The sequence below is a fragment of the Brassica napus genome, chromosome A8 (genome assembly GCF_020379485.1).
Source record: "Brassica napus cultivar Da-Ae chromosome A8, Da-Ae, whole genome shotgun sequence".
In the NCBI taxonomy this organism is placed as follows: Eukaryota; Viridiplantae; Streptophyta; class Magnoliopsida; order Brassicales; family Brassicaceae; genus Brassica; species Brassica napus.
In genome coordinates this window covers 1,861,345-1,884,423 of record NC_063441.1, presented here as the reverse complement: position 1 = coordinate 1,884,423, position 23,079 = coordinate 1,861,345, and the positions used below count along the sequence as shown (strand labels likewise).

General features: G+C 39.3%; 2 protein-coding genes across 2 annotated transcripts; both read right to left on the bottom strand.

Annotated features, from left to right (window-relative positions):
• Positions 1 to 3,790: 3,790 nt before the first annotated feature.
• LOC125577248 (myrosinase 4-like) lies at positions 3,791 to 8,860 on the bottom strand. Its single transcript, XM_048738481.1, has 13 exons — positions 8,445 to 8,860; positions 8,257 to 8,317; positions 8,081 to 8,139; positions 7,908 to 7,983; positions 7,709 to 7,786; positions 7,533 to 7,620; positions 7,165 to 7,408; positions 6,939 to 7,057; positions 6,586 to 6,803; positions 6,472 to 6,503; positions 6,258 to 6,354; positions 6,065 to 6,167; positions 3,791 to 5,980 (listed from the first exon to the last, which is right to left on the bottom strand). The coding sequence occupies exons 1-13, from the start codon at positions 8,631 to 8,633 to the stop codon at positions 5,812 to 5,814; spliced, it is 1,533 nt and encodes a 510-aa protein (XP_048594438.1). The 5' UTR covers positions 8,634 to 8,860; the 3' UTR covers positions 3,791 to 5,811.
• Positions 8,861 to 10,444: 1,584 nt separating this feature from the next.
• LOC125577249 (myrosinase 4-like) lies at positions 10,445 to 13,696 on the bottom strand. The gene is made up of 13 exons (XM_048738483.1): positions 13,277 to 13,696; positions 13,089 to 13,149; positions 12,913 to 12,971; positions 12,740 to 12,815; positions 12,541 to 12,618; positions 12,365 to 12,452; positions 11,997 to 12,240; positions 11,771 to 11,889; positions 11,416 to 11,633; positions 11,302 to 11,333; positions 11,088 to 11,184; positions 10,895 to 10,997; positions 10,445 to 10,810 (listed from the first exon to the last, which is right to left on the bottom strand). Exons 1-13 carry the CDS (start codon positions 13,463 to 13,465, stop codon positions 10,642 to 10,644), a joined length of 1,533 nt encoding a protein of 510 aa, XP_048594440.1. The 5' UTR covers positions 13,466 to 13,696; the 3' UTR covers positions 10,445 to 10,641.
• Positions 13,697 to 23,079: the final 9,383 nt, after the last annotated feature.

Genomic DNA, 23,079 nt, shown 5'->3' with positions numbered 1-23,079 from the left:
TTATGTGTATAATACGCATACAGAGCTCCACAAGATTGTAACATCCCGAGTTGTGATATGTGAAAAGGCTTAAGAGAATTGATTTGGCTACCTATGTCACCAAAGTTGACTTACCTTTTCCGGAGCACATCCTGAAAGAACTCCAGAGTTAAGCGTGCTTGAACTGGAGTAGTGGAAGGATGGGTGACCTATCGGGAAGTGATTCGCGATAGCGTGTGAGTGAGGCCAAAGCACGGGGAAAGGTCGGGTGGTGATTGCAGGGTCAGTAAACAATGATTTCGGACCTTGGAAAATTAACGACCGGCCGTCAGATGGGATGGAGCCCACGGGCCGAGAGAGCTGGCGTGGGTGGCCCATTAGCCGTGGACGGGTCGGGGCGTTATAATTTGGTATCAGAGCGGGTTCCGTCCCGGCTCTGACCCGGGATGGCGATTTGTTGGGACGTAGTTTCGACTCGGTTTTTAATCGGTTTTAGACATTTTTAAAATATTTATGGGAATATGGGAATTTTAAAAATAAAAGTAAATAGCACCTTTCTGTTTGGTATTGTGTCTAGAATCGTTGGTGTTCGGTTTCGGCAGAAGTTTATTGAGGTGCTTTTTCCTTTCAGATGCCGCCGCGTAAGAGAGTTGTTCGCACTCAGTCCGCTAGTGCTTCACGAGAGGGTGGAGATGAGAATGTGCCGCCACCGGCTCCACCGATTGATCAGGATGCCCTTAGGCAGATGGTGCAGGATGCTGCCAGACAGGCTGCACATGAGGCAGTTCAGCAAGCTGTCCAGGAGGCTGCTAGAGTAGCTGCACAAGAAGTGGTTAGGCAGATGGCTGCAGCTCAGCAGGTTCCGCCAGTTCAGGTTCAGGGGCATCAGCAGCCCCCTATTCAGCCGGTTCGACCAGTTCAGGTTCAGGGGCAACAGCAGCCCCCTATTCAGCAGGTTCCTGAGGTTGATGAGACGCTTATGCATGTGATGAAACAGATGAAAACTGTGGATTTGGAGACTTTTGGGGGAACAGTAGACCCTTTTCAGGCTTATAATTGGAAGCATAGATTAGCTACGTGTCTGCAGACTATCAATTGTCCGTTGCGCCTTTGCCTTAATATCGCAGAGTTGTATCTGCGTGGGGATGCATTAGTATGGTGGGATGGAGTGCAATCGATGCGTGATGGCGATATGACTTATGAGGATTTCCTCATTGCGTTCGACAAGAAGTATTTTCCTAGAGAAGCATTGCACAAGAAGAAGAATGCTTTTGAGCATCTGAGGCAGGGTACTAGGAGTGTCAGAGAGTATGAGCGGGAGTTTTGCCAACTCCGCTTGTTTGCTGGTAATAATTTTGATGCGGAAGACTTGATCAGGAGATTCTTAGATGGGATGCGAGTTGATCTTCGCGGGAGGTGCAGTATGGTTACTTACACGAGCTTGGAGGATCTGGTAGAGAAGGCTGCTGTGCAGGAGGCATGTATTGCAGAGGAGCAGAAGTACTCTAAGGCCCAACCTAAGACTGAAAGAACTTCAGAGTCACCGAACATGGCAGGGGATCAGTCAGGAACACCCAGTTGTGAGCGCTGCCATCGCTACCATTTTGGAGATTGTGTGATGTGTTTTGCATGTGGGCGGTTAGGCCATGTGGCCAAGTATTGTCGATTTACAAAAGTGGATGGTACTGGTACCGGACAGGTTACAGCACCAACGACACTAGCAGCGGCTTCAAAGAAGTGTTATGGCTGTGGCCAGCCTGGTCACATTTTCAGGGATTGCCCGAGGGGGGGACGTGTAGAGAATCCATCCCCAGCTAAGCGCCAGGCTATCGCACCACGAGTAGCAAGAGGCAACGAGAGAGTTGAGCCGGCTGATGGTATGTATCTTTTCACTTTGGTAGTTTACGTTTGTGCATGTTGTCTTTTGCGGTTATCATGTGTTTAAAAAAAAAAGTTGTGCTTAAGATCAGTAGCGGCTGAGTATGAGAGATTTCACCTTATTTGATATGGGAGGACCACATAGTTTGGAGTGTCTACAGCGAACAAGCGTCTTTATAACAAAGTTAACTCATGCTGAAGACATCTTATTCCTTTTCTCGACTCAGGATTTGAATTCGGAGACGAATTCCTTCTTAGTGGGGAAGAATTGTAACGACCCAGATTTTTTCTGGTGGGCCAGTTTGGCCTTTATTAAAAATTAAAGTCTAATTCTCTCTTTTTACTTTGTCCCACATTGGATGTTTAGAAAACCTACCTCCCTTCCCTTCTCCTATATAAGAAACTCCATCCTTTCTCTTTATTCTCATCAAGTCAAAGTATTTCTTTGCGTGTGACGAGTTGTTGTTGAATTATTCGACGACCAGTCACTAGTGAATTTTCCGGTAGGATTTCCGGGTGAGCTTCCGGCGAGATTTCTGGACGAGCTTCCGGTGAGATTTCTGGACGAGCTTCCGGTGAGATTTCTGGACGAGCTTCCGGCGGGTTTTCTAGTAAGTTTGTTGCCTTCTTATTTCTAGTTATGGGAATATTTTAGGAAAGTTTCTAATTTAGGAAATAAGTTATATTAGGAAAGTTTCTATTTTAGGAAAGTTGCCATTTTAGGAAAGTTGCTATTTTAGAAAAGTTTCTATTTTAGGAGAGGTTTCATTTTAGGAAAGTTTCCATTTTAAGAAACTTATTTCCAGAGAAGCTGAGCTTAAGTCGTTGATTCTCGTGTTGCAGTTGACCTCAGCTGACCGCATCTTCCGTTGTTCATTTCAGCCTGTGGCTAAGGTGAGGGCTATCCCATTAAATCCCGAGCTAGTTTAGTACTACTATTATGGAAAGTTTAGTTTCGAAACATGATCCATCTCTGTGAATTGAGTCTGTTTGAGAGTCTTGTTTGTTTATTATTACTATTGATTGTTAAACCGGAAATAGGATAATAGAGGATTCAACGGTTGACTGAATTGAATGAATTAAGAACTGTTATTTATATATGTATATACATAAGTCTGTTATGAGATTGCGGGGCACAAAGATGTTGTGCTAACGGCGCATTGTGTGGAGATTGCGGGACACAGAGACGTTTGTGTTAGCGGCGCATTGTATGGAGATTGCGGGGCATATAGACGTCTATGCTAGCGGCGCATTGTATGAGGGATTGCGGGGTACAAAGACGTTTGTACTAGCGGCGCATAGGTGATTGCGGGGTACAAGGATGGACTCTTGTACTAGCGGCGCATAGAGTTATATATTTATATCCGTATAAGGAGAATGCAGGGTGTGTGATCTAGTTATGCACTATCAGCGCATTTGATGTTTTATGTGGTGTATTAGACACTGTGTTTGTTTCATGCTAGAGCTAGGCCTACATAGTCGTAGTGCTATGTACTGAGTCAGTGGTTTGTGGTTTAGCATCCCATACCTCACGGAGTAACTCCCCTGTTACTCACCCCTCTTTCTTCCCCCTTTCAGGTGAGACCGACGAGCATGAGTGATTACTATCGGATTGGTGCTTTGGGAGTTTTATCTCTTTAAGTTTCAGACTTGCGGTTTTTATGATTTTATCGATATTTTCAGGTTTTATTATATTATCTGGATTTACGACTTTGGAGTTGACTTTAGAGAAGTAATAAATGGAGATTTCGGACTTTATATTTATTTATTTTATTTTGGAAAATACGGGTGTTACAATTTGGTATCAGAGCTGGTTAGCTATCTCAGTTCCGACCTGAGAGGCGTCTTGAGACCTGTCGGGGGCGCAACGAGGACGTTGCGTTCTTTGAGAGGGGGTGAATTGTAACATCCCGAGTTGTGATATGTGAAAAGGCTTAAGAGAATTGATTTGGCTACCTATGTCACCAAAGTTGACTTACCTTTTCCGGAGCACATCCTGAAAGAACTCCAGAGTTAAGCGTGCTTGAACTGGAGTAGTGGAAGGATGGGTGACCTATCGGGAAGTGATTCGCGATAGCGTGTGAGTGAGGCCAAAGCACGGGGAAAGGTCGGGTGGTGATTGCAGGGTCAGTAAACAATGATTTCGGACCTTGGAAAATTAACGACCGGCCGTCAGATGGGATGGGGCCCACGGGCCGAGAGAGCGGGCGTGGGTGGCCCATTAGCCGTGGACGGGTCGGGGCGTTATAAAGATATGTACCTGTAGATATATGCTTCAGAATATATGTTTCTTAGCTATAGTTAATATTGTAATTTTTTAATCGGATCTAAGACTACGTATCATCTATTGTGCAATTCGATTTACAAGATTTCTTAACGAAGTTCTGATTCAGGTTACGTTAGTGTAATGTATACTACTCATAATTAATGCCCCAATCTTTGTTTCCTAAGCAAAATATGATTTGTCGAATACAAAACTTCAAACCCTATTCTAAGGGACTGTATTAGTATAATTAACGTTTAACTATTATTATAACATCTACGAACATGATATTCTGGTTTTATTGTAAATAAATACCTAAATCAAGTTTATTGCTCGTATTATGTTGAAGTTAGTTTTGTTTTAAAGTAAGTTTCAATAGGAATAAGTTAATTCAAATGTAAACTTAATTTTGATTATTTTGAAAGTAAATTTCAAAATTTTGCACCATCTATTTTAATCATCGATCAAGGTATACAATTACATTAGGAAAAAAATTGTTGAGGTTTATATTTAATCGTCTTTTTTTTGGAACACAATATTTAATAACTATTGTTTTTGCATATACATAGCAGTCGAATGATAAAAATTGAGTAAATTATTGATTTGATATAAGCTAAAATCAATAGTGTATTCAAAATAGCTTTAAAACTTAATATCACGTATAAATAGGTTGAATAAATTTTAGATAATTTTACTTATTATTTAAACTAATGTGCTATAAGAATAATTTGCACAATATATGTTATAATAAATTCTCATATGATATACCACATATAATATATATGTATTAGTTTGAAAGGTGAAATGAAAGTTCATTAATTTGGTCGGCTGAAATCTATAAAAAAACATTTATATATACACATATATATATAAATGAAAGTTTTAAACAATTAGACTGCCTCATAGAAGGATGCCGTCTTCTCTTTGAAAATGTTTCTTCACAAGTGTTTGGGGTTTAGCCATAAGCATGAATAAAATATTTTATACACATGGCTGGGAAGACACATAATGATCTTCATGCCAGAAATAGCAACCTCACTTGAAATTCTTATTGACTAACTCCCGCTCAGATATTTAGGACTCCCAATTGCAATAAGAAGCATGAAGAAACTTACTAGTCGCTAGTATTTCAGGACGGATGCATCTTATACAATCAATTATTATTAGCATGACAAAATTTTGGTACACTGTTTCACCTCCATATTTCATGTCTGGAAATAATAGAGAAGCTATGTGTGGCGTTTCTGTGGTCGGGTAAAATAACATTTTCTAGAAATTGAAAATAAACGAGAGGAGTAAAATAACACAAAATGATATGATTTGGCACTTAAATTAGACAGCATATCCTTGGTTTGGCTATTTTGTTAAAAAAAAGTGGTAATGATCAAATAAGAGCATCTCGTAGTTTTTACCAAAACAAAAAAAAAGAGCATGCATGTCCTAGATGATGAGATGTTATGCTTGGGAAAGGTAAATAAAACAAAGTACAAGCTATAAGTACAACGCACGTTATATAAATGTTTTTATATATTTATGATTTGGCCAAGAGTTAAGGTCCAATTATTACAACATTATTAACAACACACAGCACATAAGCTTTTATAAGTTGAAGAACATAATTTATATTGTCCAGTACTTAGTGGATTAAAGGTTGGATACATATGGGGTTGATTTTTGTCTATCAATTCCCCTTATTTTGCGACGAACCTAGAATACCATTTCCCAGAATCTTTTTCTCTTCGATCAGCAGGATTAGTGAAATTGACCCAATTCATACCAAACCGGAGAGTGTAACCATTTCCAAATTCATAATTGTCCATCAATGACCAAGCAAAATAACCTGCTACGTTGCAACCATCCCTGTAATATATTTAAATAATGTTAACGTATCAAGATATATGTAGTATGTATATATATGATAAAGTAGGAATAATTGTAACTCACTCGATGGAGCATTTGAGACATGAAAGATGGCTGCAATGATTTTGAATTCGTCCGTTATCAGCAAGAGCATTTGCTACCGTTAAGTTTCCATAATCAGCAACTCCTGAAATTTTAACACAAAGATTATATAATAAGAACACGTACGTAGGATTCTCATGGTTAAGCATGTTTATATTGGTATGTATGTAGATACCGTTTTCGGTGATGTAGGTAAGTGGGTTTTGGTAGTTGTCTTTGATATGATTTAGAATCTGACGAAACCCTGGAGGATAGTAGACAAAGCTTGGAGACTGGAGAAGAAAAAAGCAAAAAAGGAGAGACTCATTAGTTACTATATAAATGTGGCAATCTCTTAAAGTAGGTACATATATATAAACATGTTATTCCGAATTAAAAACGATACTAGCCTCAACACCGATAGGTACTCCATTGCGATAATCTGAAACACAATAAGAGAATAATGATTGATCTATGAACCGAAACATATGTATAAAACTAAATACGAAAAAGGTTTCACATACATCCAAGAGTAACTCGTGGATCGGTTAAGACGCTAGGGTGTGTCTGAGGAGGAGGAGATGCGTCGCTTGCATATTGTGTAACATAATAGTTCAGCCCTAGAAAATCAAGTGATCCCTTAACTAAATCTGATTCTTGCGGTGTGAATTTTGGCAATCTGTCTCCAACGAGTTCTCTCATTATCGTTGGATATTCTCCGTACACCAATGGATCCAAGAACCTTCATATATGCAAGAAGAATTTGTAACTTAGTGATGCAATATTTTTAAAACTCTATATGATCGTGACAGAGGCTTTAAGTTGCTACATATGTGTGCGTCTTGAGAGTCAATTCATTGAGAATATATATACGTACCATCCAACGAAGAATTGGAATGCTCGTCTTGCAGCAGCCTGGTCGAGATCGCTAGTTTCGTTTAGCGGGGCAAACCATCTCCCGATCAAGGTCGTTCCTATCTTACCACCTTGAAATTTCTGCATAATATTTTTAAGATTATAGAATAAGAATATACCACACAAAAAAAATTGAACTAATCAAGGAAAATAAAAAGAGATTCATAATAGATTTATTTTAGATGAACCTGATATCTTTTTCGGTATAAAGATACAGCTTCTGCATGGGCTAGAAGTTGGTGATGCGTGACTATATAAGGTTCGGTTCCAGAATCACCTCCAAATTCACAGCCAGTGCACCTTCCCGGTGGATATGATCCATCTCCATAACCTTTGGATGAGAGAGAGTAAGGCTGGTTTAGAGTGATCCAAAACTTGACTCTGTCTCCGAATCTTTGGAATAGAAGCTCCGCATAGTTCTTGAAGTCCTCTCTGTTCGTGTATCATACATATTAAATTATAGATAGATCTGATCATGCAATGTACATATATATAGAACCTAATTAAGTGAAAGAAAGACAAGTTTGGAAGAAGAAAAACTAGTTATTGCACTTACACTATACGCGGGCTTAAGAAGCCTCCGTACTCGTCTTCTAGAGTTTGGGGAACATCCCAATGAAATATAGTCACAAATGGCTCTATGCCTGTAATCACGTACGAAAGTTAGTTAAACGTCCATATATACCACAGATATAATCAAATGATTGAGTAGTATTTATATTTTCAATTTACCATTAGCTTTTAACTCGTTAATGAGATTGTTGTAGTATGCTATCCCGTTCTCGTCCACTCCTCCAGTCAGTCTTCCCTCTAAAATTTATAATCTCAAATTTCACGAGTCAAATATATATAGAACGTAAAACTCTTAATTTTGCCAATTATATAAATTCATGACTGAAAAAGCGACGTATGTTTGTGTTTCTGTATTTACTTGGTAAGACCCTTGACCAGGCTATGGAGAGTCGGTATGCTTGAACTTTCAATCTTTTCAGTAATTTGACATCCTCCTGTTCAAATTATATATGAATTTTTCCAGAGTTAAATAATATTTCCAAATTGGAACAACTGTCTCCTATATGTATACACAGATATATAGCCTCTCACCTTGTAAAGATCATACGAATCACAAGCAACGTCTCCGGAGCTGCGATCTGGAACCCTTTCTGTACCATAACAAACAGAAAAATGTGAGCATGTCCAGTCTTTCTAATATTTATATATACACTCTCCCATATGTCCAAATGAATGTTGATCAATAGGGTAATTAATTGGTTTATAACCTGGATATCTATGAGTGTAGTAGTCCCATCCATTAAGGGCTCTATGTGCAGCACCCTCAATCTGGTTGAACAAATAAAAAGCGATTGTATTGGAAATTTTTTTTCTTTTTGAAAATATTATTTTATCTACAAAAATAAGAAAACAGTATGCCCAAGAACGGTCATGAGGAAGATATATAAATTTATACCTGGTACGCGGAAGTAGCTGCACCGAAAGTAAAGTTCTTTGGAAATCCAGTTCGGTTGAAGGTAAGAGAATTATCGCAGTTGAAGGGTTCTTTAGCCTTGCATTCTGGATTGCAGGCATTTTGGCAATTTGAAACGACAAAGAGAATGACAAGGATGGCTAGAGAGTAGTGAGCTTTTGGAACTGCCATGGTTGAGAGACTTTGTAGTTTGTGTAATGGCTAATTTGATTATGACTGGATGATGAACTTGGAGGGGTTTATATAGAAGGGTTTGAGTGCATGGGACTTGCATGGGGTTCAAGTAAACTTGTTACGTAAATATATATGACTTCAATTTGATCTTGCATGCATGTTCTCCACCTCACGCTGTCTTGTTTTCTAATAAAAATATTAACATATCCCTAATAAACAAATAGATAACTAATGGAGTTCTACGGCATGCTCATCATATTTCCCTTATGTGTATAATACGCATACAGAGCTCCACAAGATATGTACCTGTAGATATATGCTTCAGAATATATGTTTCTTAGCTATAGTTAATATTGTAATTTTTTAATCGGATCTAAGACTACGTATCATCTATTGTGCAATTCGATTTACAAGATTTCTTAACGAAGTTCTGATTCAGGTTACGTTAGTGTAATGTATACTACTCATAATTAATGCCCCAATCTTTGTTTCCTAAGCAAAATATGATTTGTCGAATACAAAACTTCAAACCCTATTCTAAGGGACTGTATTAGTATAATTAACGTTTAACTATTATTATAACATCTACGAACATGATATTCTGGTTTTATAGTAAATAAATACCTAAATCAAGTTTATTGCTCGTATTATGTTGAAGTTAGTTTTGTTTTAAAGTAAGTTTCAATAGGAATAAGTTAATTCAAATGTAAACTTAATTTTGATTATTTTGAAAGTAAATTTCAAAATTTTGCACCATCTATTTTAATCATCGATCAAGGTATACAATTACATTAGGAAAAATATTGTTCAGGTTTATATTTAATCGTCTTTTTTTTGGAGCACAATATTTAATAACTATTGTTTTTGCATATACATAGCAGTCGAATGATAAATAATTGAGTAAATGATTGATTTGATATAAGCTAAAATCAATAGTGTATTCAAAAATAGCTTTAAAACTTAATATCACGTATAAATAGGTTGAATAAATTTTAGATAATTTTACTTATTATTTAAACTAATGTGCTATAAGAATAATTTGCACAATATATGTTATAATAAATTCTCATATGATATACCACATATAATATATATGTATTAGTTTGAATAGGTGAAATGAAAGTTCATTAATTTGGTCGGCTGAAATCTATAAAAAAACATTTATATATACACATATATATATATAAATGAAAGTTTTAAACAATTAGACTGCCTCATAGAAGGATGCCGTCTTCTCTTTGAAAATGTTTCTTCACAAGTGTTTGGGGTTTAGCCATAAGCATGAATAAAATATTTTATACACATGGCTGGGAAGACACATAATGATCTTCATGCCAGAAATAGCAACCTCACTTGAAATTCTTATTGACTAACTCCCGCTCAGATATTTAGGACTCCCAATTGCAATAAGAAGCATGAAGAAACTTACTAGTCGCTAGTATTTCAGGACGGATGCATCTTATACAATCAATTATTATTAGCATGACAAAATTTTGGTACACTGTTTCACCTCCATATTTCATGTCTGGAAATAATAGAGAAGCTATGTGTGGCGTTTCTGTGGTCGGGTAAAATAACATTTTCTAGAAATTGAAAATAAACGAGAGGAGTAAAATAACACAAAATGATATGATTTGGCACTTAAATTAGACAGCATATCCTTGGTTTGGCTATTTTGTTAAAAAAAAGTGGTAATGATCAAATAAGAGCATCTCGTAGTTTTTACCAAAACAAAAAAAAAGAGCATGCATGTCCTAGATGATGAGATGTTATGCTTGGGAAAGGTAAATAAAACAAAGTACAAGCTATAAGTACAACGCACGTCATATAAATGTTTTTATATATTTATGATTTGGCCAAGAGTTAAGGTCCAACTATTACAACATTATTAACAACACACAGCACATAAGCTTTTATAAGTTGAAGAACATAATTTATATTGTCCAGTACTTAGTGGATTAAAGGTTGGATACATATGGGGTTGATATTTGTCTATCAATTCCCCTTATTTTGCCACGAACCTAGAATACCATTTCCCAGAATCTTTTTCTCTTCGATCAGCAGGATTAGTGAAATTGACCCAATTCATACCAAACCGGAGAGTGTAACCATTTCCAAATTCATAATTGTCCATCAATGACCAAGCAAAATAACCTGCTACGTTGCAACCATCCCTGTAATATATTTAAATAATGTTAACGTATCAAGATATATGTAGTATGTATATATATGATAAAGTAGGAATAATTGTAACTCACTCGATGGAGCATTTGAGACATGAAAGATGGCTGCAATGATTTTGAATTCGTCCGTTATCGGCAAGAGCATTTGATACCGTTAAGTTTCCATAATCAGCAACTCCTGAAATTTTAACACAAAGATTATATAATAAAAACACGTACGTAGGATTCTCATGGTTAAGCATGTTTATATTGGTATGTATGTAGATACCGTTTTCGGTGATGTAGGTAAGTGGGTTTTGGTAGTTGTCTTTGATATGATTTAGAATCTGACGAAACCCTGGAGGATAGTAGACAAAGCTTGGAGACTGGAGAAGAAAAAAGCAAAAAAGGAGAGACTCATTAGTTACTATATAAATGTGGCAATCTCTTAAAGTAGATACATATATATAAACATGTTATTCCGAATTAAAAATGATACTAGCCTCAACACCGATAGGTACTCCATTGCGATAATCTGAAACACAATAAGAGAATAATGATTGATCTATGAACCGAAACATATGTATAAAACTAAATACGAAAAAGGTTTCACATACATCCAAGAGTAACTCGTGGATCGGTTAAGACGCTAGGGTGTGTCTGAGGAGGAGGAGATGCGTCGCTTGCATATTGTGTAACATAATAGTTCAGCCCTAGAAAATCAAGTGATCCCTTAACTAAATCTGATTCTTGCGGTGTGAATTTTGGCAATCTGTCTCCAACGAGTTCTCTCATTATCGTTGGATATTCTCCGTACACCAATGGATCCAAGAACCTTCATATATGCAAGAAGAAATTTTGTAACTTAGTGATGCAATATTTTTAAAAGTCTATATGATCGTGACAGAGGCTTTAAGTTGCTACATATTTGTGCGTCTTGAGAGTCAATTCATTGAGAATATATATACGTACCATCCAACGAAGAATTGGAATGCTCGTCTTGCAGCAGCCTGGTCGAGATCGCTAGTTTCGTTTAGCGGGGCAAACCATCTCCCGATCAAGGTCGTTCCTATCTTACCACCTTGAAATTTCTGCATAATATTTTTAAGATTATAGAATAAGAATATACCACACAAAAAAAATTGAACTAATCAAGGAAAATAAAAAGAGATTCATAATAGATTTATTTTAGATGAACCTGATATCTTTTTCGGTATAAAGATACAGCTTCTGCATGGGCTAGAAGTTGGTGATGCGTGACTATATAAGGTTCGGTTCCAGAATCACCTCCAAATTCACAGCCAGTGCACCTTCCCGGTGGATATGATCCATCTCCATAACCTTTGGATGAGAGAGAGTAAGGCTGGTTTAGAGTGATCCAAAACTTGACTCTGTCTCCGAATCTTTGGAATAGAAGCTCCGCATAGTTCTTGAAGTCCTCTCTGTCCATGTATCATACATATTAAATTATAGATAGATCTGATCATGCAATGTACATATATATAGAACCTAATTAAGTGAAAGAAAGACAAGTTTGGAAGAAGAAAAACTAGTTATTGCACTTACACTATACGCGGGCTTAAGAAGCCTCCGTACTCGTCTTCTAGAGTTTGGGGAACATCCCAATGAAATATAGTCACAAATGGCTCTATGCCTGTAATCACGTACGAAAGTTAGTTAAACGTCCATATATACCACAGATATAATCAAATGATTGAGTAGTATTTATATTTTCAATTTACCATTAGCTTTTAACTCGTTAATGAGATTGTTGTAGTATGCTATCCCGTTCTCGTCCACTCCTCCAGTCAGTCTTCCCTCTAAAATTTATAATCACAAATTTCACGAGTCAAATATATATAGAACGTAAAACTCTTAATTTTGCCAATTATATAAATTCATGACTGAAAAAGCGACGTATGTTTGTGTTTCTGTATTTACTTGGTAAGACCCTTGACCAGGCTATGGAGAGTCGGTATGCTTGAACTTTCAATCTTTTCAGTAATTTGACATCCTCCTGTTCAAATTATATATGAATTTTTCCAGAGTTAAATAATATTTCCAAATTGGAACAACTGTCTCCTATATGTATACACAGATATATAGCCTCTCACCTTGTAAAGATCATACGAATCACAAGCAACGTCTCCGGAGCTGCGATCTGGAACCCTTTCTGTACCATAACAAACAGAAAAATGTGAGCATGTCCAGTCTTTCTAATATTTATATATACACTTTCCCATATGTCCAAATGAATGTTGATCAATAGGGTAATTAATTGGTTTATAACCTGGATATCTATGAGTGTAGTAGTCCCATCCATTAAGGGCTCTATGTGCAGCACCCTCAATCTGGTTGAACAAATAAAAAGCGATTGGATTGGAATTTTTTTTTCTTTTTGAAAATATTCTTTTATCTACAAAAATAAGAAAACAGTATGCCCAAGAACGGTCATGAGGAAGATATATAAATTTATACCTGGTACGCGGAAGTAGCTGCACCGAAAGTAAAGTTCTTTGGAAATCCAGTTCGGTTGAAGGTAAGAGAATTATCGCAGTTGAAGGGTTCTTTAGCCTTGCATTCTGGATTGCAGGCATTTTGGCAATTTGAAACGACAAAGAGAATGACAAGGATGGCTAGAGAGTAGTGAGCTTTTGGAACTGCCATGGTTGAGAGACTTTGTAGTTTGTGTAATGGCTAATTTGATTATGACTGGATGATGAACTTGGAGGGGTTTATATAGAAGGGTTTGAGTGCATGGGACTTGCATGGGGTTCAAGTAAACTTGTTACGTAAATATATATGACTTCAATTTGATCTTGCATGCATGTCTCCACCTCACGCTGTCTTGTTTTCTAATAAAAATAATAACATATCCCTAATAAACAAATAGATAACTAATAAACAAATATATATGACTTCAATTTTGATCTTGCATGCATCTACTGCCCCTAAAGACCCTCAACAAGGAACCATCCAGATCTATAGGCCAATTGAGAAGGCAAAGGAAGCTCCTAAGGATAACCAGGGAGTGTTTGAGGTAGGAGGTACTAGTGGTTCCTCTCAGCAGGTTGATTCAGTAAAACCAATTGGTTTCCTCTCTCGGGCATCTAGCGCTACTTGCTCTGATGTCGAGCATGACTCCTCCGACGTTGACTCATCTGATTCAGATAAAGAAGAAGGTGAAATCTTGGAATATGAGACAGAAACAACTCTGAAACTGAAGAACCGCCATACAGGGAGGAACCATGCTGGGGGCAAAACCCCATCACACCTTTAGTTATGTGTAAAAACCTTTTTTGTTGGAACGTGCGAGGGTTTAATAAGTACAGTCACCGCACTGGTTTCAAGAAGTGGATTCGGAAAAATAAGCCCCTCTTCGGTGGCATTGTGGAAACTAGGGTCAAGCACCCGAAAATTGGGAGATTTATAAACTCTCTACTCCCAGGTTGGTTTTTTGAAGATAATTATAGTTTTTCGGATCTCGGTAAAATTTGGATTCTTTGGCACCCTAGTGTCAAAGTGGTGGTCTTGGCTAAATCCTTGCAGCAAATAACTTGTGAGGTCTTACTCCCTGATCATACCACCCCTATTATTGTCACCATTGTCTACGCAGCAAATTGTCCTGCACTCAGGTCGGGGCTTTGGGTTGAATTAGAATCTATGGCTGCTTCCTCGCTCACTGCTGACAGGCCATGGTCAGTTTTGGGAGATTTTAATCAAACGTTGCTTCCGCAGGAGCACTCTTCTCCAAAATCGTTGAATGTTGACAAAAGAATGCGAGAGCTTGGTCAGTGCTTCCTCGATGCTGAGCTGGTGGATCTTAACTTTAGAGGAAACACTTTCACATGGTGGAATAAGCAGAAAGCAACACCAATAGCCAAAAAATTAGACAGAGTTTTGGTTAATGAAAAATGGCAGGAATGTTTTCCCAACGCTATTGCCTACTTTCAAGACCCTGATTTCTCTGATCATTCCTGCTCAACGGTCTCTATTCAGCCCGATCTGCAGAGAAAAAAGAGACCATTCAAGTTCTTTAACTATCTTCTTCAGAACCCTACTTTCCTTCCAACTGTTACTGAAGACTGGTTCTCCATCAATGTGACAGGGTCTGCTATGTTTAGGATCTCAGAGAAGTTGCGCTTACTGAAAAAATGTATTCGAGACTTCAGCAGGGAAAATTATTCAGACTTGGAGAAACGAGTGGCTGAAGCGCATGAAATCTTGTTGTATAGGCAGAATGAAACTCTCAGAAACCCAAATACTTTAAATGCTGAGATGGAGCTCGATGCTCAGCTGAAATGGCAAGAGCTAGCAGCCGCTGAAGACGCCTTCCTCCTACAACGCTCCAGAATTCTTTGGCTTGGCAAGGGTGATGCGGGCACTGCTTATTACCACCGAATTGTTGCCACTCGTCGTGCTATTAACCATATCCACTTCTTAACCGACACTGCTGGTAACAGGTTCGAAACCCACACAGAGATTGAAGCTCATTGCGTAGAATATTTTGCTGAATTGTTGGGGGGTGAGGTCGAACCTAAGATGTTTGTCCAGGATGATCTGAACTTGCTTTTCGATTTCTCATGCTCTCAAGAGGATCAAGCCAGGTTCTCTGCAGGGTTTACTGCTACAGAAATTAAAGATGCCTTCTTCTCCCTGCCTAGGAATAAAACGAGCGGACCAGATGGTTATTCAGCTGAATTTTTCATATCTTGTTGGCAGATTATCGGCCCCGAGGTAACAGAAGCAGTTCAAGAATTTTTTAAATCAGGACAGTTGCTTCGCCAGTGGAATGCAACTACTCTTGTCCTTATTCCGAAGATCACTAATGCGTCATCCGCTACTGATTTTCGCCCAATATCTTGCTTGAATACAGCCTATAAGGTAATCTCAAAGCTGATTGCGAACAGACTTAAAGAAGTCCTTCCCCAAGTGATATCTCAAGCTCAATCAGCCTTCATGCCGGGGAGACTTTTGGCTGAAAATGTTCTCTTAGCCACTGATCTAGTCAAGGGGTATAACACCAGCAGCTTGGATGCTCGAGGCATGCTAAAAGTCGATCTGAGTAAGGCCTTTGACTCTATTAGATGGGATTTTATCTTGGGTATTCTGAGAGCTATTTCGATACCGGCGGCTGTTATCACTTGGATTTCACAGTGTATCTCAACAGCTTCTTTCTCAGTTTCTGTAAATGGTGCGAGTGGTGGCTTCTTTAACAGCACAAAGGGCATAAGACAAGGTGATCCGATGTCTCCGTATCTATTTGTTCTTGCGATGGAAGGTCTATCTCGACTTCTCAGATCACGTTACGACTCGGGTTCCATCGGCTACCATCCTGGAACGTCTGATCTTAAAATCTCTCACCTGATGTTCGCTGATGACGTGATGATCTTTTTTGATGGTACCAGTGACTCTCTTCATGGCATCACTGAATGCCTCGACGACTTCGCTTCGTGGTCTGGCCTCAGGATGAACCGCACCAAAACAGAGATATTCACTTCGGGCTTGAACACTAGTGAGATCACTGCGGTTGCAGCGTACGGCTTTCCTACAGGTACTCTACCTGTCAGATATCTAGGCCTTCCTCTGATGAGTAGGAAGCTTCGTGTATCAGAATATGAGCCCCTCATGATAAAGCTCCAAGCTCGCTTTAGTTCCTGGGCAGTCAAGGCATTATCTTTTGCTGGTAGGCTACAACTAATCGCAACTGTCATATATGGAACTGTAAACTTTTGGATGTCCACTTTTATTCTCCCAAAGGGGTGTATCAAGAGGATTGAGGCTTTGTGTTCGAGATTCTTGTGGTCAGGAACTACAGATATAACAGGGAAAGCTAAAGTTGCATGGATCACGGTCTGTCTACCGAAAAAAGAAGGAGGGCTTGGACTGAGAAACATGTCCATCTGGAACAGGGTGCTGTGTCTACGCTTCATTTGGCTCCTATTCTCAGGAAGCGAATCGCTTTGGGCGCAATGGCATAGACACCACCATCTCAACGGGAGAAGCTTCTGGGCTGTCGAAGAAGCATCTATGGACTCATGGGTCTGGAAACAACTCCTAAAGCTGCGACAAGTGGGCATAAAATTTGTCAAGCCAATTCTCGGCAGTGGACGCAGTATCAGCTTCTGGTATGATGTTTGGACCCCATTTGGGCAACTCATTCATTTTCTGGGACAGCGTGGACCCTCCCAGCTTCGGGTCCCGATAAATGGTCTGGTGGCAGATGCCTGCTCCCCTACGGCTTGGTCGCTGCCTTCTCCTCGATCCGACAGGGCGGTTGATCTCCATATCTTCTTAACCTCCATCCAATGTCCAGCCTACTCAACAGATGCAGACACATATGAGTGGACAACCTCTACTAAGCAAGATGCAAAATTCAGTGCCCAAAATACTTGGCAGGATATGCGCCTCTCAGCTCCGGTCCAACCGGTGGCAGAGACCATCTGGTTTAAAGGAGCAATACCAAGGAACAGCTTTAATATGTGGATAGCAAACTTGAACAGATTGCCAACCAGAGCAAGACTAGCAGGTTGGGGCCTTCAAATAAATAAAGCTTGCTGTCTCTGTTCTGCTTTCGAAGAAACCAGGGATCACCTCCTTCTCTCTTGTGCTTATAGCATGGAGGTGTGGCGACTCTCTATCGGCAGGTTAAACCCACCGAACTCACTGTTCAGAACTTGGGCTGAGCTTCTATCTTGGATTAGAGGTAACTCAGTTGCAGCGCCCTCTCTCCTGCGGAAGCTAGCTGCCCAATGTATCATTTACCACCTTTGGAAGCAACGAAACAATGTGCTGCACAACCACACTGTTCTACCACCTACCACCATATTCAGGATCGTTGATAAGGAGATGCGCAACACAATTACAGCAAGAAGGGAGAGGAAGCACTTCATCAATCTTATGGTCAAATGGATGCGATGAACTACGTTTATCTCATATTCAACTTTGTTACATCCTTGTTTTTTAAACTTTTTGCCAAGGTGTAACAAAACTTAGATCTACATTTCTTGTAAATCTTTTTTCATTTATATGATATTTACCTTTTAGCAAAAAAAAAAAAAAATAACTAATGGAGTTCTACGGCATGCTCATCATATTTCCCTTATGTGTATAATACGCATACAGAGCTCCACAAGATATGTACCTGTAGATATATGCTTCAGAATATATGTTTCTTAGCTATAGTTAATATTGTAATTTTTTAATCGGATCTAAGACTACGTATCATCTATTGTGCAATTCGATTTACAAGATTTCTTAACGAAGTTCTGATTCAGGTTACGTTAGTGTAATGTATACTACTCATAAATAATGCCCCAATCTTTGTTTCCTAAGCAAAATATGATTTGTCGAATACAAAACTTCAAACCCTATTCTAAGGGACTGTATTAGTATAATTAACGTTTAACTATTATTATAACATCTACGAACATGATATTCTGGTTTTATAGTAAATAAATACCTAAATCAAGTTTATTGCTCGTATTATGTTGAAGTTAGTTTTGTTTTAAAGTAAGTTTCAATAGGAATAAGTTAATTCAAATGTAAACTTAATTTTGATTATTTTGAAAGTAAATTTCAAAATTTTGCACCATCTATTTTAATCATCGATCAAGGTATACAATTACATTAGGAAAAAAATTGTTCAGGTTTATATTTAATCGTCTTTTTTTTGGAACACAATATTTAATAACTATTGTTTTTGCATATACATAGCAGTCGAATGATAAGTAATTGAGTAAATTATTGATTTGATATAAGCTAAAATCAATAGTGTATTCAAAATAGCTTTAAAACTTAATATCACGTATAAATAGGTTGAATAAATTTTAGATAATTTTACTTATTATTTAAACTAATGTGCTATAAGAATAATTTGCACAATATATGTTATAATAAATTCTCATATGATATACCACATATAATATATATGTATTAGTTTGAATAGGTGAAATGAAAGTTCATTAATTTGGTCGGCTGAAATCTATAAAAAACATTTATATATACACATATATATATAAATGAAAGTTTTAAACAATTAGACTGCCTCATAGAAGGATGCCGTCTTCTCTTTGAAAATGTTTCTTCACAAGTGTTTGGGGTTAATTTAGCCATAAGCATGAATAAAATATTTTATACACATGGCTGGGAAGACACATAATGATCTTCATGCCAGAAATAGCAACCTCACTTGAAATTCTTATTGACTAACTCCCGCTCAGATATTTAGGACTCCCAATTGCAATAAGAAGCATGAAGAAACTTACTAGTCGCTAGTATTTCAGGACGGATGCATCTTATACAATCAATTATTATTAGCATGACAAACTTTTGGTACACTGTTTCACCTCCATATTTCATGTCTGGAAATAATAGAGAAGCTATGTGTGGCGTTTCTGTGGTCGGGTAAAATAACATTTTCTAAAAATTGAAAATAAATGAGAGGAGTAAAATAACACAAAATGATATGATTTGGCACTTAAATTAGACATCATATCCTTGGTTTGGCTATTTTGTCAAAAAAAAGTGGTAATGATCAAATAAGAGCATCTCGTAGTTTTTACCAAAACAAAAAAGAGAGCATGCATGTCCTAGATGATGAGATGTTATGCTTGGGAAAGGTAAATAAAACAAAGTACAAGCTAATTATGAGGTTCTTAGAAAAAAATAAGAGAGCTTTTGTATAAAAATTCTCTCCCAGGCACTAGAATCGAGAGAGCTCTCTACCCACTAGCTCCAACGATCACCTTTCTCTGATACTACCTTTTATCCACTGTACTTTCTGCAGAAAATTCAAATTGTTTCCCGATTCGGGATTATCTTCCGGTCCGTCCAACGTCCTGCAGAATTACACACCGGGTTCTTCCCCCGACCTCGTCGGAGGGACCGCCGTCTCTACCATCTCGCCGGCCGACGATGACTCCTGACTGATGAAAGAAGGCTCTTCTGGTTTTCAAGACCTCTGCAACCAGAAAGTAGTTTCTCCCTCTAGAAACAGATAGGAATCTCTCAGCTTCAACGTTGTTTTTTGGCTCTATCTCTGTTGAAAAACGAAATTTTCTCTGGGGTTTCCTGGATAGCAATCTAGTTTCCGTGAGTTTTTAGCAACGTTAAACAGAGTTCAAGCCTTTGACTTCAGGGGATTCCCTTAAGCTAAGGATCTTGTACCTCTCTAACCACCATAGTCTCACAGAAACAACTAAAGATCCCATTTGAGCTTGAACTATGGCTCATAGAAGAATCTCATCGGCTGAAAAGGGAAAAGGTTTGGAACTGGAGAAACAACAACCGGCGCGCTCTGCTCGCGTCAAAGTCCCACTCCCTGACAACTCAGATCTGCTCCGCAAGCACTCGCTCACTCTTATTGGACGAGTTACAAACAAGTCAGCTCAAAAGGTGTGGTCTTTGATCCCCTTCTTCACTGAGCACTGGAAAACGGAGTTCAAACCTGTGGGCTCTGACCTAGGCAACGGAATGTTCCAGTTCCAATTCGAGCTTGAGTCCGATTTGCTATCAGTACTAGAGCAACGGCCGTACCATTACGCCAGATGGATGGTAATTGTACAGAGATGGGAACCAACAATATCTCCCACCTTCCCTTCCCTAATACCGTTCTGGATCAAAGTGCAAGGGCTTCCGGTGCACTTATGGACTGAACCTACTATAAAGTGTATTGGGAAGGACATCGGTGTCTATGAAAAATCAGAGATTTCGCCTCTTACGGTGAGAATGAGAGTCCACATTGATGGGCTTCTCCCCCTTATTAAACACTCAGTAGTGGAGTACCCAAATGGAGATGAGGTCCCTGTTACTTTGGTCTATGAGCGCCTGGACAAACATTGCACTAAATGCCTGCGATTGGATCACGAACTTAAAGAATGCCTAATGGCTAGAGCAGAAGAAAAAGCTGCAATCGCAGAACGTGAAGGCTCAGATATAAGAGCAAGAGCTACCTCAGATAAAACAGGCGAATCAGACAGAGGACAAAGCCATAACTCCAATCGATTGAATCAGACCTACCAAGAAGGAGAACAGAGATCTCAGGCTTTCCGGTTCTCTGCTACAAACCGCGAAGTCAGCCAGCGACTTCGAAGCAACCAAGAACGCAGAGAGCACTCAAAACAGAGGCCTCCAAAGTATCAACCTAGAGTCTGGCAAGAAAGAAACTCATCCAGACAATCTTCTCAAGCTAAAGAAAGGGCCAGATATGACAATGAGAGAACGTCACGACCCTCTCGTGATCACCCTAGCTTCCGAAATCTACCTGACCCCCCCCCCCCTCCCCGCAGTTTCTATAGGGAAGTGGCACGGAGGACTCCAGAGAACAGAGATACTGGATCAAGTGCTTCAAAGAGCATTCTGAAATCTTCAGGCAGGGGGTCCCCCCTGCAACAAGACCAAACGCTGATCCCTCATGAAATACTCAATGAAGCTAGAGATGAGCTAAGAGAGTACATGGTGCAATACACTAAAAGTGCTGACCCGACTGAACGAGAGGCTCGAACAGAGAGAATGCGACTAGCATAGGAGAAAGGGGAAATGGAAGAAACAGCCATTCAAATGGCTAGAACTGCACTTAGTGCAAGCGCAGAAAGACAGAGGAGAGCTAATGAGGAAACAAATGTGGAGGAAACCACTGAGAGAGTTCCAGCCACGCTACGATTAGGACCTGCTTCCCATAGACTCTCCACAAGTGGAGGGAAAAACACTGCTGCCTCTGGCTCTCAAACTCATGAAAGACTTCCAGCATCTCTCCGATTGGGACCTGTACCTCCTCATATCTTGAGTCAGGAGGGAGATGATACAGCACAGGAACCTCTTTCTGGTGAAAGACTATCAGCTACCTTACGATTGGGACCTATGAGGCCATCTCCTCCGAGCAGAGAAAAGAATGCTGAAGCTGGAGTGATAGCTAAGAGGAAACCTGGACGCCCCCCGGGGAAAAAAGCAGCAGAAAAAACGAACCAGGACCAAGCACCAGAGACAAAGAGGAGAAGAGTGACACAGAAGAAGAACTCCCCTATTCGTAGGAAACTGCCTCCTAGATCAACTGCTCCCTCGAGTTCTAAAGCGAAAGTAGGTACATCGCGTGGGGGTGATCAGGCAACCTCAACGACAAGTTCGGAAAACAGACCCATTTGTCAAATGATCCCAGCGACGGTGAAGAAGAGGATGGATTTTCGAATCCCATCCGATCTCGGTCCTTAAAGATAACAAGTTGGAACTGTCAGGGGTTAGGGAATCCCCAGACAGTTCTTCGTTTAAAGGACATGAATCGCTCCATCTCTCCGGACATTCTGTTCTTATCTGAAACCAAAAATCCCGACCCTTTCGTGCTCAGCAAGACAGAGACTTTGGGGTATGAAAACAGACACCTGGTTCCTCCTACAGGACACGGCTCGGGAGGCCTTGCGCTATTCTGGAAAGCAACCGTGAAGCTACACATTCTCTCATCAAATGCGAATTTTATTGATTCCCCCATTGAGGTGGAGGGAAAATCATTCTTTGCAGCTTTTGTGTATGGAAACAATGATAAAAAAGAAAGAAAGTTATTTTGGGAACAAATGGTCTCTCTCATGAATGCTCGCGACTCCCCATGGTTTATAACTGGCGATTTCAATGATATTCTCAGTAACTCAGAGAAAGATGGAGGTCCGGATCGAGCTGAGGGCACGTTTCTTGACTTAAGATCATTCTACTCAGAAGGAGATCTATTTGTTCTGCCACATTCAGGCGACATGCTATCTTGGCGAGGAGTCAGAGGAGATTTCCTTGTGAAATGCAGACTGGACAGAGCAGCAGCCACAAACTCCTGGGCAGAGTACTTCCCATCAGCCAGAAGCCAATATCTCCCATTGGAAGGCTCTGATCACAGACCTTTGGTCTCAGTTTTCGAAACAACTCTGAAAAAGAGGAGAGGCATGTTCAGATACGATAGACAGTTAAGGGACAACCTTGAGGTTAAAAAGCTGGTGGAGGAGGTGTGGAAGGAAGCAGAAGGATGCCCGATCAGAGAAAGAATTGCCCAAGCCAGAACGGCGATTGCAGCTTGGAGCAAAAACCAATATAGAAACAGTCGACTCCTCATAGAAGATAAGCGACAGGAGCTAGATTCAATACTCTCAAGCCCAGTGAACGATGCAGAACGGATAAAGAAAATTAATGGCGAAATTATGGAAGCTTATAAGTCCGAAGAGGAGTATTGGAGACAAAGGAGTAGGCTCCTGTGGCTAAAATTGGGAGACCGCAATACAGGTTTTTTCCATGCAGTTTCGAAGAAT